A 17,457-nucleotide genomic window follows, 5' to 3' on the forward strand; every position below is an offset into this window, starting at 1 on the left:
ACAACTTGTATGTAATATTTGCTATTTTTGTCGGACAAAATAAAGATATTAAACCAACTTTGGACTGGTATTTTTTTGTTTGTTTTTGTTTTTATTATTATTATTATTATTATTATTATTATTATTATTGTTATTATTATTATTATTATTATGTATTTTTTTTTAGACCAATATAATAGACTTAATTACAAATGATTGGCGATGATGATTGCGTATAGTATCGATAATCGTGTATCTCAGATGTGGATTGAGTTTTATTAAGTGTGTGGGACTCAGTCAGCACTAAGCAAGTGGAATGAAGTCACTTTTTGTGATCGGTTATCACTTTTTTTTAGGCTGTTGAGAGACAGCGAGATCTTCCAAGTGGCACCGGCACCTCAGTGCCAATTTGTGCGTGGCAGTTTTTTTGGTTTAAATTTGCGGAAAACATTTAAGAGGTCAAAAGAAACTAAAGGCCTACTCAAACATTGAAACATGCTCAAATGAATGTTACAAGGCAGTATATAACTTGTTTTTGGTAAGGTGTTTTGCTTTTCTTCCAGCCTGCCATGAACAGACCTCTAATATCAGACCACTTCAACACTCACTGCTGCAAATTAAACATGGAGGTGTCCTCATTAGATATACAAACACCTGACCACGTACAGCACTTGTATTTAAAACAAGACCAAAACCAGATGCATGCATCCCTTTTGGCACCTATGTTTCCTCCTGCACTTTGCCATCTTCTTATAATACGACTAGTCTAGTCGCATCAAGTCATTAGCTCAAGTAATCCACTTGTGGCTTGGTGCCTTCATCACGCCAAGGTACTTTAGACCAAACTAGCTTCAGCACAGACCAAGGGAGCTTCATACATGAAGCCTCTGTGGTGAGTTACTTGGTTCTGCTGTTATTCATCCCCCTACAGTATGATGACCAGTCTGATTGACTTCCTGCAGTTCTTGACCTGATCCTGGTGGACTGGTGGAGGATGAAACAGATCAAATGGCTGTTTAAATACTCATTGAAACTTTGAGCCAAACAACTTGGGAGCTGGTGACTGGATAGAGGAGGTGACCACGTAAGTAAACTGCTGATTTAAAGATCGCATAGTATTTTGTTTTTTTTCTACAGCAGTTAGATACATTCAGTAATCCCCAAATGAGCAGATAAAGACATGAAATTAGATGAGATCTTGACTAGATCACAATATAATCTGAAACATCTTTAAATTCCAGTCCTGTTTCAAGGATTACTCATAGTATATTATAGTCCACTTAAAATGCCAGGTTTGCCTTGTAGTACAGTTTAGATGCTGTGATAAGGAAGATACGATATTGATCAGCACTCTGCTATATCTTCACATGTGACAAAAGCCACCCATCTTGCTTTAAGTATGTCAAAACCAGCAAGAAAGTTATGTGCAAAGACAATATGTTGAAATCTACTGTCTTCAGATTTAAAGGACCAAGCTATTATTGTGTTTTGTACATACATATTTTGTTTACCTAAAACAACAGATGGACATGTAAAAATGATTTAGTTTGTCCATTTGAACAAAAATAACTTCAGGCCGTGAAGATATTTCCTGCCTCCTCAGTTAATAGATTGCTTCATTTAAGCCTTCATAGAATTCAGATAAAAACAGTCAGTGCTGCAGGATTGAGGCCAATCACAGAGATGAACCAGCAGATAACAAGATTAAAAGGCTAACCGCCCCCCTAGCTTCAGCTCTCCCGCCGCTGACAAGCCATGTTCCTCTTTCCGCTTTGTGAATGAATGGGTTTGTTATAGGCCAAGACTGTAGCAGAGTTATATATATTATATGTATGGAGAGTCTGAAAATGTATGTATAGTCAGATGTACGACTCAAAAAAGTAATATATCCCTTTAATAAAGCAATTTTGGATTAATTTAGTTGTTAAACAATACAGGTAAATACAGAGTAGCTTTTAGCTGATGTGATGATTTGTTTGGTGTTCTAAACAGGAACAGTCATGGGATGTGGTGTCACAAAGTCCAACCAGTTCCACAAAAACTCTGGAAAAGGTACCTATGATCCTTCTGACAGCTTCAAACCACAGACTGATACACCTGTTTATCACTCTTAACCTTCTCAGATTTACACAACTCATCACCCCAATGTCCCTTGCGTTGTCTACCTTGTTCTGCACTATAATTGTAATCTGCTTATTACATGTGTTGTATGAATGCATCTGTATTTGTTTTTGTCTTTCTGCTCTGCGCACATGCAGCTGTCACAAGTAAGCTACACCCGTCTTATCTTGTGTTGTTGTTGTTTGCCGGATGTTGAATGTGAGCTCAAACCACACTTGTCTGGCTCAGGGCTAGCGGATGAAAAAAATCGAATCAAAATCAAATATGGGTCGTCACACCAGCTTAAACAGAAAAGACTGTTATAGATATTTACTCAGGTAGAACTGAAGTAAACACATGCTGGAGGCAAAATCCACTAAAAGTACCGCCACATACAGGAAAGAGAAACGTCTTTCACATGCAAAGGTTTCCAGGAACATATAGAGTTCAAACTATGCCGTGCTTTAAAAAAAGTTTTTTCAATATTGGTCAACTCATGATTCTCCAGTTGCTGATATTTTTTAAGCACACAAGATTTGTATTTTCTGTAATGGAGTATTGGATTAAAATTTCTAAATTATGCTTATCTAAGCAATAACAAACTAACAAACCAATACTCCAAAGAAATAGAGAAAAAAACACATAGTCAGATGGGAGTAAATATTATTTCTTAATTTCACCCTCATTTATGGTCTTTCGCCGTTTCTGTATCTTGATATAGGACGGGCCAATATAGCAGAATATCACAATATTATTACGGTTATTTTCCGATGATGACATGTTCAACAATTTGGCAATATCACACTCTCGTGTCAAAAACGTAAACAATTAATGTTGCTGTATTTTAGTCATAATTTTCTTACTAATTTTAACAGCAAAGGTTTGAAAAGCGATAGCATTATATGATCGTGTCATTTCAGGATGATTCCACTGGAAGTTTATATTTCCACCGAGGAAAATCCTGCATGGCTGTTGTGTGTGTTTACTGTAAAGAAGTAGATCATCTGATCCACCTGGATATCTGCAGTGTGTGATCTTTTCTGATCACCTGTTTGTGTTTCAGCTATAAAAGCCGCCGTCCTCATTCAGCGATGGTATCGTCAGTATGTCGCCCGCACAGAGATGAGACGGAAATACACCTGGCACATCTTTCAGTCCATCGAATACTCAGGAGAACAGGCTCAGATAAAGGTGAGAAACTACCAGAGATGACCCAGTCTAGGTCTGTATGTTTGCTGTAGAGTAATTATAAAAGTAACGGCTCAACTTTCACGTCTCCTCTCCGTGTAGCTTTATAACTTCCTTGGCTACCTCATGGACAATTTCACACCTACAAGCAATGAACGTAAGACTTTAAATTTCAACGGACAAACTTTATTGCTCAGGAATGTCCCAAATCTCTGATGTTGAGCTGTCGTCTTGTCCTTCCTTCCAGGGAATTTGATCTCGCACATCTTCAGAGATAACGAATTCTGTCGGGACACAGAGTGGGAGAGGTTATTCTGCTACAAGAAAATAGAAGTGCCAGAGATTTACTCAGGACCTCACCTCACCTTCCCTCTGACGGTAGAGCAGGCGGTCAGGCTGGTGGAGGCCTTTAGGAACAAGAAAGTAGGTGCACACACAACGCCTTTACATTCCAGTCTCTAAATAACATTTTACCTCACTCACAGCTCATGTTCAGATTCAGTGGTTTTGTATCACTGCAGTAGCCTGGAAATCCAGACCCAAATCCAAAAGATTAAGGGTCTGGCAATGAGTAATGAAAATGGCCCAACTCAAGGGGCGGCACCAAGCATGCATTTGAATATCTCACTGTACGCAACAGGATAACACTACGACCAATCACAACCACCAGTGGGTTTTCGCTAAGACCCATACGCTTAGCTACCAGCGGAGCTAACTGGTAGATTAAACTTTTGCCGTATCCGGTCGGCAAAACAACAAAAACATCCTTCTTGCAATGGAAAGATTCGAAACGCCGTCTTCTGTTTCTCTTTTGGATAAAAAGCCAAGTCTAACTCGTTCATTGTAGCAGCCAAAGCCGTTTCAAACAACCGGTGTTCATCCGTAGCCATCTTGCAATGTTTACTAATGACTTAGCTCACCTCTGGCCCGCCTATATCAGATACACCGATGTGATTGGTGCAGCTCGGCTACAAGGGCATAGTTAATGAGCATCATTACTGAATGCCAGAGTGACTCACTGAGCAAATTCAAATTGTGCTCTCGTGAGAACTCTGGATTTCCAGGGTATCACTGCAGGGGATAGATGCTCCGATTTCACTGGACCGGAAATAACATGACCAGCATTTTAAATTCCGATTTTTTTACTTAAAACTGACAGAAAGGTAGATCACTATTTATTTGTAATGCCATTTTACTGTGAATTGAGTTTCAAAAGCAGGATAGCAAGATATTGACCTTGCATAACAAAAGGCAGTTGATTGTGGATGATGGAGGTCTAATGTTTTTAACAGTCTTAAAAACATTAACAACACACGTCATTTGCCTTAATATTTACTGTATATTTCATATGCAAAAAAATGTGTATGAACCTGACCATGACAATCATATTTATGAGCTTAAGGAGTCTGAGTTGTCTTTTTGGTGTTGAGTACAATTTCCACAGAACAAGTGTGTCTTGGAGAATCTTTTTTTACATATCCAAATGAAGCCAATGCTGCTGATTTATCATTTTTTAATTTTTGACATTTTCTGTCTGAATTTGTGACTGTCTTGAGGTTTATTGAAAAGCAATCTTTAAATAACATGTATCATTAGTGTATTTTTACTTATTTTTTTAAGACATGAAGGACAAAAAGCACGCATGAATCGCAATATCACAGCCGTTATCAAACACTGAAATATGCCTACCTGTTCATGTGTCTGAATCCTTCCTGCTAACAAGTCTCTCTCCCAGTAGCAGCTGCACTCGCGCTACGTCCTCCAGCTGCTGCTTGAGACGCTGAAACTGATCCGGATGTTACCCAACATCAACCGCATCTCTACCTGCCAAAGCAAAGAAATCACTATTTGTGGTGAGATTCGATCAATTTATCATTTGATAACTTTTTTTTAGCAAAGAGCCAACAACTCTCTTACAGAAATATAGACCGTTGGTAGTTATTGTTTTGTTTTATGTGTTTTATTATTATATACAACTGTGTAATGAACTCCGTCAATGTATTTACACCATGCAGGTGACTTGCACGGACAACTAGAAGACCTGCTGCTGATTTTCTACAAGGTCTGGCATTCATCTTCTTAAATCTTAAAATTTCACAAATGCTAAAATAACTGAAGAAATAACCGAAGATGTTCTTGATTTTTAGCTTATGAGCTATAATTTTTTAAGAGGCATCGATAGACCATAGTTCTCTGATTTTATTATTTTAATCAAAAAAACTCTCCTTCTGTTTCAGGGCCATTAAGTAATAACCATAACCATAACCATAACCATAACCATAACTATTGCCTAATCCTAGTGCCTTCCAGGCAGCGCTGCCTGGAAGGAGACGTTGGGGGCTTAAAACACCGATAATTTTTTTTCCCATTTAATTGATTGTTTAGTCTATGAAATGTAAAAGAAAAAGAAGTCAAAAGCACTAAGGTGTCTTCAAATTTCTTCTTTTGTCTGACCAAAACTCCCAAACTCCACTATTCCATTTTAGATGATGTAAAATGGAAAACATCTGCAAATTCTTGCATTTGAGAAGCTAAAATCAAGTTTTCTTTTTAGATTGTTTTCTTGCTTAATCAACTTGAACGATTAACTGATTATTTAAAAAAATGTTGCTGATTAATAATGCGTTGATCAACGTATGAATAAATCAACTTATTGTTTTCCTTCTTAACTTTGTTTTTTGGTTAAAACAAAGCTGTTTAGCTGCTGCATTTTTTTTACTTCTACAAATCAGTTAGCGAGTGAAACAGGATCTGTGCTTTCACTCTGTGTGCTGTGGCCTCTTGTTTGTTCACATTCAGATGACAGAATGGTTTTCTAACACAGCTATTTACCTACTTTACAGAATGACATGCCGTCCATGGAGAAGCCCTATGTGTTTAACGGAGACTTTGTAGACCGAGGCAACGACTCCATCGAGATCCTCCTCATCTTGTTTTCATTCCTGCTCGTCTATCCGAGCGAAGTCCACCTCAACAGAGGAAATCACGAGGACCACATAGTCAACCTGAGGTAAAACTACATCCAACTGGGGGCAGTGAATCTAAAAAAAACAACAATTTCATTTCTAACTCTTATTTTGTGTTTCTCTGGCCAATGTAGGTACGGCTTCACAAAGGAGGTGCTGACTAAATACAAGGTACGTTTATATCACCATGCAAACCTCAACACACTCCTTTTCTTTTTGTTTACTGCTGGGTATTAACTCCTCATCACCATGTATCAAACTAACCAGCACGGCCAAAATGTGTTCTAATCTCTTCTATCTTTGGAGCAGCAAATTTAAATTGATTTCAGTCACCTCCACCTACACATTCCCAGTTAAGCTTGACGTAGGCTATAGCTTCTACGATACTGATCACTCCTCCTCGCAGCTAAGAGGATTTGAGGTAATTTAAATCAGATGACACATGGCTCTGTTGGCTTCTGATGAGTCAGAGAGGTCCTAGCGCTGTGGAGATAGGTCTGGCAATGCGAGACTATAGAGAGGTCAAGATACTTGAAGGATGTCCCAAATGTTTTAGATTCATGTCCTTGGTTAAGATAAAAGGAAGGCCCAATTCCTTCTACACTATGAGCAGTAATTTCATTGAAAAATTGGTTTACAAACAGGCATCAAATTCACAATCTGAAACAACATCTTTATACTGGAGTCAAGACAACTACACCATCAAGAATTGATTTAAAAAAAATGATCTTAAGATCTATAGAATACAACAAATAGAAAATACTGGACACGCAATGCAAAATAAGTGATTCTTGTCAACAAAAGAAGTTATGAAAACTTCCATTTTCCGCATAATGTGCTTTCCTTTAATTAAATATATCCCAGTTTGCATGTGGGCTTAGTCCTAGTAGTTGTTGTTGACCCCTGTTTTATTTTAAATTTAATTCTATTTTATTTCCTAGTAGCATGTCTCCCATCAATTCAGATTATAAATTGATATTAAACAGAGAAGGTAAACAATAAATGCATAGAAAAAAGAGGAACTTGGTCATCTATGAGGAATCAAAAGCTGAATTGTCACGTGGCAAATAAAAGAATATATATTACTATTATTAGTTTGGTAGTTTACTTTGTCATCTTTTGTTTTTATTGTATGTCTATTTATATTATCTCTTTTGGCATTTTTTGTGCTGCTGTCCTTGTATTTACTTGTTATGTTACCACTTTATAACACAATAAAATTTAAATAATAAAAATAGATAAATATATAAACAAAAAATAAAAATTGAAACTTGTTTAAATGAAACAACCAACAAAGTATTACTAACAAGAAAACACTATCAATGAACAAATGCATACCTCAAAAAGAAAATAGAAAGAGTACAGACTTAAATATAGTCTAGGCCTATAAGATACGCTAATACATGTTGACAACAAACTGAAGAAAGAAGAAGAGGAGGAGGAGGATAAGGAAAATTACTGTTTGTCCTCAGATGCATGGCAAACGGATCCTGAAGCTGCTGCAGGAGATTTTCAGCTGGTTGCCGTTAGCGACGGTGATCGACCAGAAGGTGCTTGTAATCCACGGAGGGATCTCCGACACCACAGACCTCAGTGTCCTCGCCCGAGTGGACAGACATAGTGTGAGCTGTCAAATGCAGATATGTTCATTTCAATTTTTTTTATCAATCATTTTGAAAGTCCCTTACAACTCTACTCTCCTCTGTTCATCCCAGTACGTCTCAGCGCTGAGGCCTCCGAAGAAGAGAAACCAGAACTCAGCGGCATCGTCCATCGACATAGATACGGAGGAGGTCTTGTCCCACAACAAGCTCACCCAGCGTCGGACCTCTCTCACGTATCCCAAACCCATTGCCCGCGACGTCTTCCCGAACCGCTCGCTGCAGGACTTCTCCGGACTGATCAAAGTTAACACGGTGGAGGATGTGGAGATCCACAGGAAGAGACCGTCCATTTCCATCCAGGGAATAAACAGACCAGAAAATGAGACGACTCAGGCTGCGTCCTCTGAGTCTGTCAACAGTGAAAATGGCAACGACGAGTGGAAGCAGGTAATGAATGAGTAGTGAGCCGAGGTGTTTGCTCAGATACAGTTCTATTGTATTTGTTTGCTGAAAAGTAGACTGTTGCCACATTTACTTAGTTTAAATCTTTGTTTTTCTCAGCTTTGTAAAGTAGGCTACCACATCAGTGCCACAAAAGTTATTTTAGTTTTATTATTTGCATGATCAAAACTACAATACTGTAAATAATAAACCTTATTTAAATTCAAAAGGCAGTAAAAATTTGATAAATTACGCAACATAAAAAAAGTACATACTCAGAAAATAATATAAAAAGGCAAAACAGACAAACTATATAAATACTTTCACACATGCACAAAGACTTAAATGTACAGTGGTTTTAGTTACACACAAACAAAATAAAATACATAATGTATGTCAGATTTACATGTTACATAAATGTCTTTATGCTACACTTTTAAATTGACACTTATCTTCTAAATGTTCTTCTGTCCTCAGGTTTTTCCCAAATATAAATAGTCAAAATACTTTCAGTTTTTTGTTAGGCCTGGTTACAGTTTTTGTGTATTTAGTGTATGTCATTACATTTAGCTGACGCTTTTATCCAAAGCACCTTCCAATATGTACATTCTACCATGAAGGTACAAACTCGGAACAGCAAGAATCACAAAGAAGTACATTAGATTCAAATAAGCCAAACTACAAAGTGCCACATCTAAGTGCATTTTTTTTTTTTTATAAATATTATCTTCTTAGCCAAGGTGCAGTCAGAAAATATGTGTTTTTAGCCTACAGCAGAAGATGTGTAGACTTTCAGCTGTCCTGATGTCAATGGGGAACTTATTCCACCATTTAGGATCCAGGACAGCAAACAGTCGGGATTTTGTGTGATTAATTGTCCATTGCAGTGAGGGGGCAGAAATCAGACTGGCCTATGCAGAGCGGAGTGGACGGGCTGGGGTCTAAGGTTTAACCGTGTCCTGGATGTGTACTGGGCCTGATCCATTTGCAGCACAGTACGCAAGTAATAATGTCTTGAAGTTGATGCGGTCAGCAACTGGGATCCAATGAAGGGAGCGGAGGAGCGGTGTAGTGTGAGAGAACTTATGTAGGTTGAAGGCCAGTCGAGCTGCTGCATTCTGGATGAGCTGCAGGTGTGGGATGGCACTTGCAGGCAGACCAGCCAGCAGGGAGGTGCAGTAGTCTAGACGTGAGATGACAAGAGCCTGAACCAGAACCTGAGCCGCCTTCTGGCTCAGAAGGGGACGTATCCTTCTGATGTTGTGCAGCATGTATCTACACGATCGGGTTGTTGCAGCAATGTTGAGGGAGAGTTGGTCGTGTCACACCTAGGTTCCTAGCAGTCTGGGTGGGGACTACCACGAAGTTGTCAATTGTGATAGTAAGGTCATGGGTGGGAGAGGAAAAGCAAGGTTGAGATTCAAGTGGTGTGTGGACATCCAACAATGAGAAATGTCAGTCAGATAGGCAGGCAGAGATTTGTGCAGCAACCTGTGTTTCAGACTGGGGAAAAGAGAGAATTAGTGGGGTGTCGCCTGCGTAGCTGCGGTAAAAAACTCATGTGGGTGAATAACGGAAACCGTGAGAGTTGGTGTACAGAGAAAGGAGGAGGGGACCCAGGACGGAACAAGGTTCTGACACAGATCTTCTCCAAGTTACCCGGTAGGTGCAGTCTTTGAGGTAAGATGGGAGCAGAGAGAGAGTGCAGGGCCTGAGACACCCAGATCCTGAAGAGTGGAAATAAGGATCTGATGATTCACTGTGTCAAAGGCAGCATAAATTTCATGTTACACTTACACTGTCCACTTACTAGCTTTTTCCAGAGCTTTCATCCACATCTTCAACTGAGGAAGACCATTACTGTTTCCACAGTTGTTATATAAGTTTTCACGTATAGCCGATTCCCTCTTATATTTTACCCTTACATACTCTTACATACTCTACATACATATATATTTAAAATTATCTTATTTAGGAATGAAAGTCATCATTCATTATTGGTTTTGCTCTGTTTGTTTATTTGTTGTTCTCAGGTCTTAAGTGAGATATTTAATTAGCGACTTTGTCATGTAGAAAAAAAGTTTATTTTGATCAGAGGTTGTGGTCTTTGTGTCTCGGCTCTGTCCCAGTGGACTAAATCAGTCCCGATAAACACTCCAGCGACAACACTCACCTGCTGTGGACTGTTGCTTGCCTCGTCATTAATCCCTCTGCGTGAGTTCACCACCGTCACCACATTAGGCACAGGCTGTAGAAGTCAATGTTCTCATTTGACTCTGTTACTTGGTGCTGGTTCAGGTCCAAACATGCTCAATCGTTACAATTTAGGGTAACAAGTCAGTGAATTATCTGAATTGTAAAGGGATGCATTTGGTATACCACTGTAAACATAAGTAACAGCATCTTAAAATAACTTATGTAGGCCTAGTCATAATTATAACACTTTATTTTATCTATTTAAAAGGCTTTGCTTTGCTGACCACCATTTAGGTAATAAAATTACTGTAATATACTGACTATGGATGAGTACTTCATACAACCCCACTTCAAAAGATCCAAACTATCTCTTTAAGCCTGAAATTCTGAATTAGAGGTTACAGAAATATTTTTGCTCATCCAGTGAAAATCAACCCTATCACCACAGGGTCCATTATTAGCTGTTGATCACACGGCCATCCTCTGCAGATGCCATAGTTGATGTTCATATTTCCATTTTCGGAGTACTTTTAAGGACTTCTAATCGATGTTAGTTTAAAAGTTGAGTTGATTATTGTTTTCTTTTGTTCACTGAAAAATCAGAAGGTTTAAAGTTAAATCTCTCCCTCCTGTCTTTCCCGCATGTCCACAGATCCTGGACCTGCTGTGGAGCGACCCGATGAACCAGGACGGCTGCGTACCCAACGAGGTGCGGGGTGGAGGCTGCTACTGGGGCCCCGACGTCACAGAGGACTTCCTGAATAGACACAACCTGCAACTAATCATCCGCTCCCACGAGTGTAAACAGGACGGTTACGAGTTCTGCCACAACCGAAAGGTGAACTCAGACACTGAGGGACCACAGACGCTCTAATGTTTTCACAGTTCACTAAAACATGAAACCTTTCTTTCATTTGACTTAGGTCCTCACTCTGTTCTCCGCCTCCAATTACTACGACGTGGGAAGCAACAGAGGGGCCTACGTGAAGTTGGGTCCAGACCTTGTGCCTTATTTAATTCAGTACCAGGCCAGCAGCATGATCCGAGAGCTTACCGTGAGACAAAGGTACAAAAAACACAAAATATTCATCTCGACAATGTAAATCATCAGAGCTACAACTTTCTTCTGATTATTTTTTTGCCATTTATCAGTTAATTGCCTATAAAATGTCAGAAGAAACAGGGGGAAATGCCTTTCACACATTCCCAGATCTAAAGGCAACATTTCAAATTGCTTGTTTTGTTCAAAACCCCAAAGTGTGCAATGTACAATTATACAAAATAGAGTAAATTAGCAAGTCTTTGCACGTGAGAGACTGAAACCAAAAAAAGCAAGAGTTCGACATTTTGGTAAATATGCTTATTTTATTTTTTCCCGAATGTTAGATGAGAAGATTAATATCTCATGTTTGTTAAGTATAAAGCTACAGCTAGCACCCTGTTTAGCTTAGCATAGCATAAAGACTGGAAACAGGGAAAAAAAGCTGCTCTGTACAAAATATAACAACCTATCTTACTCATAATAGATCAAATTCACCTACCAGCAGCTTTAAATCTCATAAATATATAAATATATCTTGTTTGTTTACCTGTGGACAGAGCAAGTCTTTGTGCTAAGCTAAGCTAACTGTCTGCTGGCTGCAGCTTCATATTTAATGTACAGACATGAAAGTGGTATTGATCTTCTCAAGTATTTCTGTATAAGAACTATTAGACAGGACAAGACAAGGACTTTTAAATTAGAGGGCAACACATTCCCCAGACAAAGTTCTGTTTAATAGCAAAGCACAGTTTTTAGACAGCTATTGTGTAAAACAACACCATTCTGCCTTTAATTCTGTTTATTATCTGTTAAATTTGTTGTTATCTTGTCTGCAGTGTCGGACGAACCGAGCACTCAGCCCTTAAAGTCCTGCGGGAGCAGCTGTTTGCGCACAAATCTGACCTCCTCTGTGCCTTCAAAATGGTCGACAGCAAGAACACAGGTGTGTAGTGTGACTTTCATGAACCAGTTCAGTTCTCAACGGATCAGGTGTTACTTCATTTTATTACAGATCTCTGGTGTACTTTCCCTTGTAGTTCTCAAAGGACAATGTCTGGCTAGGGAGAAATGTGAGCTCCCAACTTTTAATCCCCATTTTCCAGCAACACCTGACAGTTTCACAGAAACCTGTATTGTTGTGGGATTTACTTTAATTCATACATGTACAAGTACATAATAAGTAAATAGCAAAGTATGTAAAGACAACACTGTTTCTCAATTTCTGTACTCCAATCTCTCATTATTTATTAAATAACATATTTTCAAATACTAATATATAAGTAAATATGGGCATATAATATTCATTTATTGGTTGGGCTTTACTTTGGATGCTTTTGGAGTTGATTTTTCTGGAGTGTTCATTGACCTGATTGGAAGACAATGCAGCACTGGATGAGAATTTGGCTGAAATAGAATAACAGGTAACATTTCCACTTCTGTCAGGTCATGTGAGTGTACACGACTGGGCCTGTGCAGTGGAGAGTGTGTTGCACCTCGGTCTGCCCTGGAGAATGCTAAGCTATCAGCTGGTCACCAGTAAGACCAGTGATGGCATGATCGACTACCACGAGTGGTTCAACGATCTCGCCATCAAAGGAACCAACACAGATGTGAGTTACCTAGCTGGAGATAGATGGTGGTCATAGAAATACTAGTGTTTGATTCAAGGATATTGTATATACATATCTTTTGCTGAATCAGACACACTCTAACTTAAACACACCTAAATACTGCTTACATGACAATAAAAGAACTTGGTTTTCTTGTAGCACATAGACCAAAGTCTACTTGAGACTTTGTATCGCCACCGCTCCACCTTGGAGACCATCTTCAGAATCGTAGACACCGACAACTCAGGTAAAACAATTTATTCATCACTGAAACAAGTCACATGTACACTGTGAACATCTATACACACCACTGGCTTCTTTATGTTTTTAATAAGCAGCATATGTTGTTGTTCTCTTGCCACTTAAACGGAAAAAGACTTTGTGGTCAATACATTAATGAAATTACTGTACTGACTTACGGAGACAATCCAATGAGAGACAGCGGAGGTGGAGTGGAGTGTGTCAGGGCTGTTTAAAGTGTCTGTTGTGTCCAGATGGAGACACTACAGACATTCAGACTTTACTGAGATCAGCCTCTGTTAATCCAACCGTAACATGCATAACAGGCCACATTAGGCTACGGCCTCCTGAATCCTCCCAGTTAAGACAAGGATTAACCTACTGATGGCCTCCCCATCCCCCAACTCTGATCACACACACTTTTTCCTCTATCAACACCTCTGTTTCTATCACTGCATCTCTAATCTCCTCTTTTCTACCCTGCGTCTTCAACCCTTAACCCTGTCCTCCTCCCAGGCTTCATCACCATGGAGGACTTCCGGCAGACCTGGAAGCTGCTGAGCGTCTACCTAAAGATGGAGATCACGGATGACGCAATCTCTGACCTGGCCGTCACCATCGACCGCAACCAGGACGGCAGCATCGACATCGACGAGTTCATGGAGGCCTTCCGCCTCACGGACAAGAAGAGCCGGCTGGAGCGAGGACGCAGCATGTTCATGGGGACGGCCACTGACCTCACCAAGCTGGAGGGAGACCTCAACATATGAGCAGAGAGAGAGAGAGAGAGAGAGAGAGAGAGACTGAAAACAGAGAGCAACCTTAGCTCAGACCTCACCAGACAGGCAAGAGGATGGGAGGAAGAGGAGATAAAGCCAACACAAGCTGCTTTAGTGACGCACATTGAGACGTAGGATGCTGCTGAGCAACAGCTGTGTAATTCACATGGGATTAGAGTGAGGATAGAGTTCAGGGTATTTGCCAGTGAATATTCATTTCACATTTTGATGCAGTTTTATCGTGTGTGTGTGTGTGTGTGTGTGTCATTTTGTCTCTTTTATTAATATATAAGACAGAATCGTCAAAAACTGTTGCAAAGGCAAAATCCACAAACAGAAACAAAAAGGCATCATATTTAGGCTGCATGATTTTTAAAGGTAAGATATCCTGTGCTTTCCTCAACAATTGTAGAGTAGTGTTACTATAGACTAATACAAAATTAATGCTTTTCCACACTTAGACCCACTAGAAGTGTGTAGTGGCATCTGAATTTGCAGAGACCCTTCCCTCTGCCTGTGTTCTCTCTTTTTTTTTCTTTTTGAGAGTTGGAAAAAGAGTTTTGAAAACCCATGGCACTTCTGGGTGTCAACAAAGAGCCTTTGGGCCCCACGTTGTTGTGTAACCCCCAGCCAATAACAAATTCTCATCTCGGCATCTCATACCGACCAAACCGAGGCACAAGTCTAACTGACACGGACACCACTGACTCCAGATGTTTTGAAATGGACGTTTCGGTTGATCGATTTTCATTACGTCATTTCCCATATACGTATATCAATAGGTTCAGTACAAAGACAATAAATATTTTTTTTTAACCTTTAACATTTATTGAGGGAGAGTTCACTGAGAGGCAGCCTCTCTTTTGCAGGAACACCCTGATCACACAGTTACACATTTGTACAACCACAGTCTGATCTGCTGGCCATTGAGCAGCTCTACTGGAGCAGTTGGAGGTTAAGGGCCTTGCTCAAGGGCACCTTAGTGGTGGTAACGAGGGGAGGGATGAGCACTGCACTTTCACTACCCAGATTTTATCCTGTCGGTCTGGGGATTGAACCGACAACCTCCCGGTCACAAGCTCGCGTCTCTAACCTTTAGGCCACCACTGCCAAATAATACATTGTATTAATCAACCAATGTCTCAAAAATATCCAAAAGCAGTTGTAAGTTACATGAAAAAAAAAACATTAAAATATTGCACCAGGAAATCTCCAGTCATATTAGGGCTGCAACTAACAGTTATGTCATAAAAGATTAATCTGCTAATTATTTTTTCAATTAACTGTTTGGTCTATACAATATTACAACACTATTACAATTTTCTAGATCAAAAGGTGATGTCATGAATTGTTGATTTTGTCTGACTGAAAAACAAAAAATGTTCAATATACTAAATGTTAGGACAAGAGAAAAGAGCAAATATTAATAATTGACAAATTTAAACAAGAGAATGTTTGGATATTCTACTAAAATTTGACTTATATTTAGTTTACAATGATAAAAGAAAAATCAGACAAAAGCAGCAAATCCTCACATTTCGATAGCAGTAAACTAAGAATGTTCTCTCTACAATTGTTTCAGTGTGCAGGTGTTCCTCTTTTCATTTTCCAATTTCCAATAGCCTTGCATCTACATGTGATGTGCGAATAACTATACTCCTCTTAAAGATTTTAGAGATCGCAGAAACTAAACAAAAAAAATATGATAAGACTATGAATATTTGTGCAATTCTACATCAGTTGCACTAATTAATTGTAACTTTAAATGTTGCTGGTGCCTTAGCAGTAGAAGTGTTTTAACTTCTAGGGATGAAGTTACTGTAAGTGTGCACTGATGATGTTTTTGTGTCAGTGCCAACTGCCAACGATGTCCTGGGGTCCCTCCTCGTCTCAGGTGGGATTCAAACACTTCCTTTGTCCAGAACGGAGAACTCATGCTTTTATTCATTTTATTTTTAGGATGTATTTCTACCTCCAAATTGTTGCTTTGAAGCCCAGAACAATTTATGTTTTAAAGTGATAGTTTGATATTTTGGGAAATACGTTTATTCATTTTCTAGTTAGCTGAGAGGATCATTACCACTCTCATGTCTGTCTGTTCAATATGACGCTGGAGACAGGAGACACTTAGCTTAGTTTAGTATTAAGACTGGAAACAGCTAGCCTGGTTCTGACCAATGTTAACTAAATCCAAATACCAGAACCACTAAAGCTCAACAATTAACACATTTTACCTAACTTGACTTTTGTTTAAATCATACAAAATCTGTGATTTTACAGATGGTGGTAGACAGATTTCTTTTCACTTTGGACAGAGCCAGGCTAGCTGTTTCCTTCTGTTTCCAGTCTTTATGCTAAGCTAAGCTAACCGGCTGCTGGCTGTAACATCATATTCAATCTGTTATAAAATGTAACATCATATTCAATCTGTTATCAGTCTTCTTATCTAATAACTATCAGCAAGAACGCAAATATTAACCAAAACTTGTAACTATTTCTTTAAGATATGTAGACAACATGGTGTTTTAGTTCTTTTTTTGTTAAATCTTTTGTTTTCATTGTTAAATAAAGTTTGCACATTGTTTCATATTATAAGTCAGCCAAAAGAGACATGAGGAAATCTTTGTGCATTTGAGTAAAATTGTTGTTTTTTTGCATGATGACCATGTATAACGTTTACTGTAAATATATCTCACAGTCACATTTGTAGCATTTATTTGTGTGTGTGTTTGAGGTAAATGTGTTGTCTATGTATGTTTATGAATTACAATTTAAAGAAAAATGGTATATTGGGGAAAGTATACTTTATAGATATAATTTCCCAAAAAATGTAATAGCCTACTTGGAACACAAACACACACACACACACACACACACACACACACACACACACACATATGTATATATATATATATATATATATATATATATATATATATATATATATTTTCAAACCCTAAAATGTTATACCCAATATAAAACGTAACTGTAATTTGATATAACTAATATCTCAGTGATCGGATCGATAAGATAATTGTTAAAACATGTTATTATTTTCCTTCCTGGCCAGTCAAAGTAGTTTTCAGAAACACCAGCAGGGGGCACAAAAGACTAGTAGAACTTGTTATAAACCAAGGAAAATAGAAAGAACTATAAGTGAATATTTCTAATTTCCTTGTTATAAATCAGGAAACACCTGAACCGATCTGAACTATGGCCGGTGTCAACGGATGACTGATACCAATAACGTTACACACTGTAATTTAAAAGAATAAGTATTCATAAAAATTGGCTAAGTGTATTAGTTATTAA

The 17,457-nt window shown here is 38.7% G+C and overlaps 1 protein-coding gene across 1 annotated transcript; it reads left to right on the top strand.

The window, feature by feature from the left end:
• The first annotated feature begins 787 nt into the window (after window positions 1–787).
• On the top strand, window positions 788–16,861 carry LOC120560307 (serine/threonine-protein phosphatase with EF-hands 2). Its single transcript, XM_039802639.1, has 18 exons — window positions 788–1,063; window positions 1,972–2,031; window positions 2,238–2,246; window positions 3,143–3,270; window positions 3,370–3,424; window positions 3,515–3,690; window positions 5,006–5,120; window positions 5,283–5,329; window positions 6,111–6,277; window positions 6,368–6,404; window positions 7,706–7,855; window positions 7,949–8,284; window positions 11,127–11,312; window positions 11,398–11,540; window positions 12,353–12,459; window positions 12,960–13,126; window positions 13,286–13,373; window positions 13,883–16,861. The coding sequence occupies exons 2-18, from the start codon at window positions 1,980–1,982 to the stop codon at window positions 14,134–14,136; spliced, it is 2,217 nt and encodes a 738-aa protein (XP_039658573.1). The 5' UTR covers window positions 788–1,063; window positions 1,972–1,979; the 3' UTR covers window positions 14,137–16,861.
• The last annotated feature ends 596 nt before the right edge of the window (window positions 16,862–17,457 follow it).

Source organism: Perca fluviatilis, chromosome 6, assembly GCF_010015445.1.
Source record: "Perca fluviatilis chromosome 6, GENO_Pfluv_1.0, whole genome shotgun sequence".
Lineage (NCBI taxonomy): Eukaryota > Metazoa > Chordata > Actinopteri > Perciformes > Percidae > Perca > Perca fluviatilis.

Coding starts and splice junctions, on each gene's coding strand:
- LOC120560307 (XM_039802639.1), top strand. CDS start 1,980: ATGGGATGTGGTGTCACAAAGTCCAACCAGTTCCACAAAAACTCTGGA. Junction 5,330..6,110: donor TGCTGCTGATTTTCTACAAG/GTCTGGCATTCA, acceptor CCTACTTTACAG/AATGACATGCCGTCCATGGA. Junction 11,541..12,352: donor GAGCTTACCGTGAGACAAAG/GTACAAAAAACA, acceptor TCTTGTCTGCAG/TGTCGGACGAACCGAGCACT.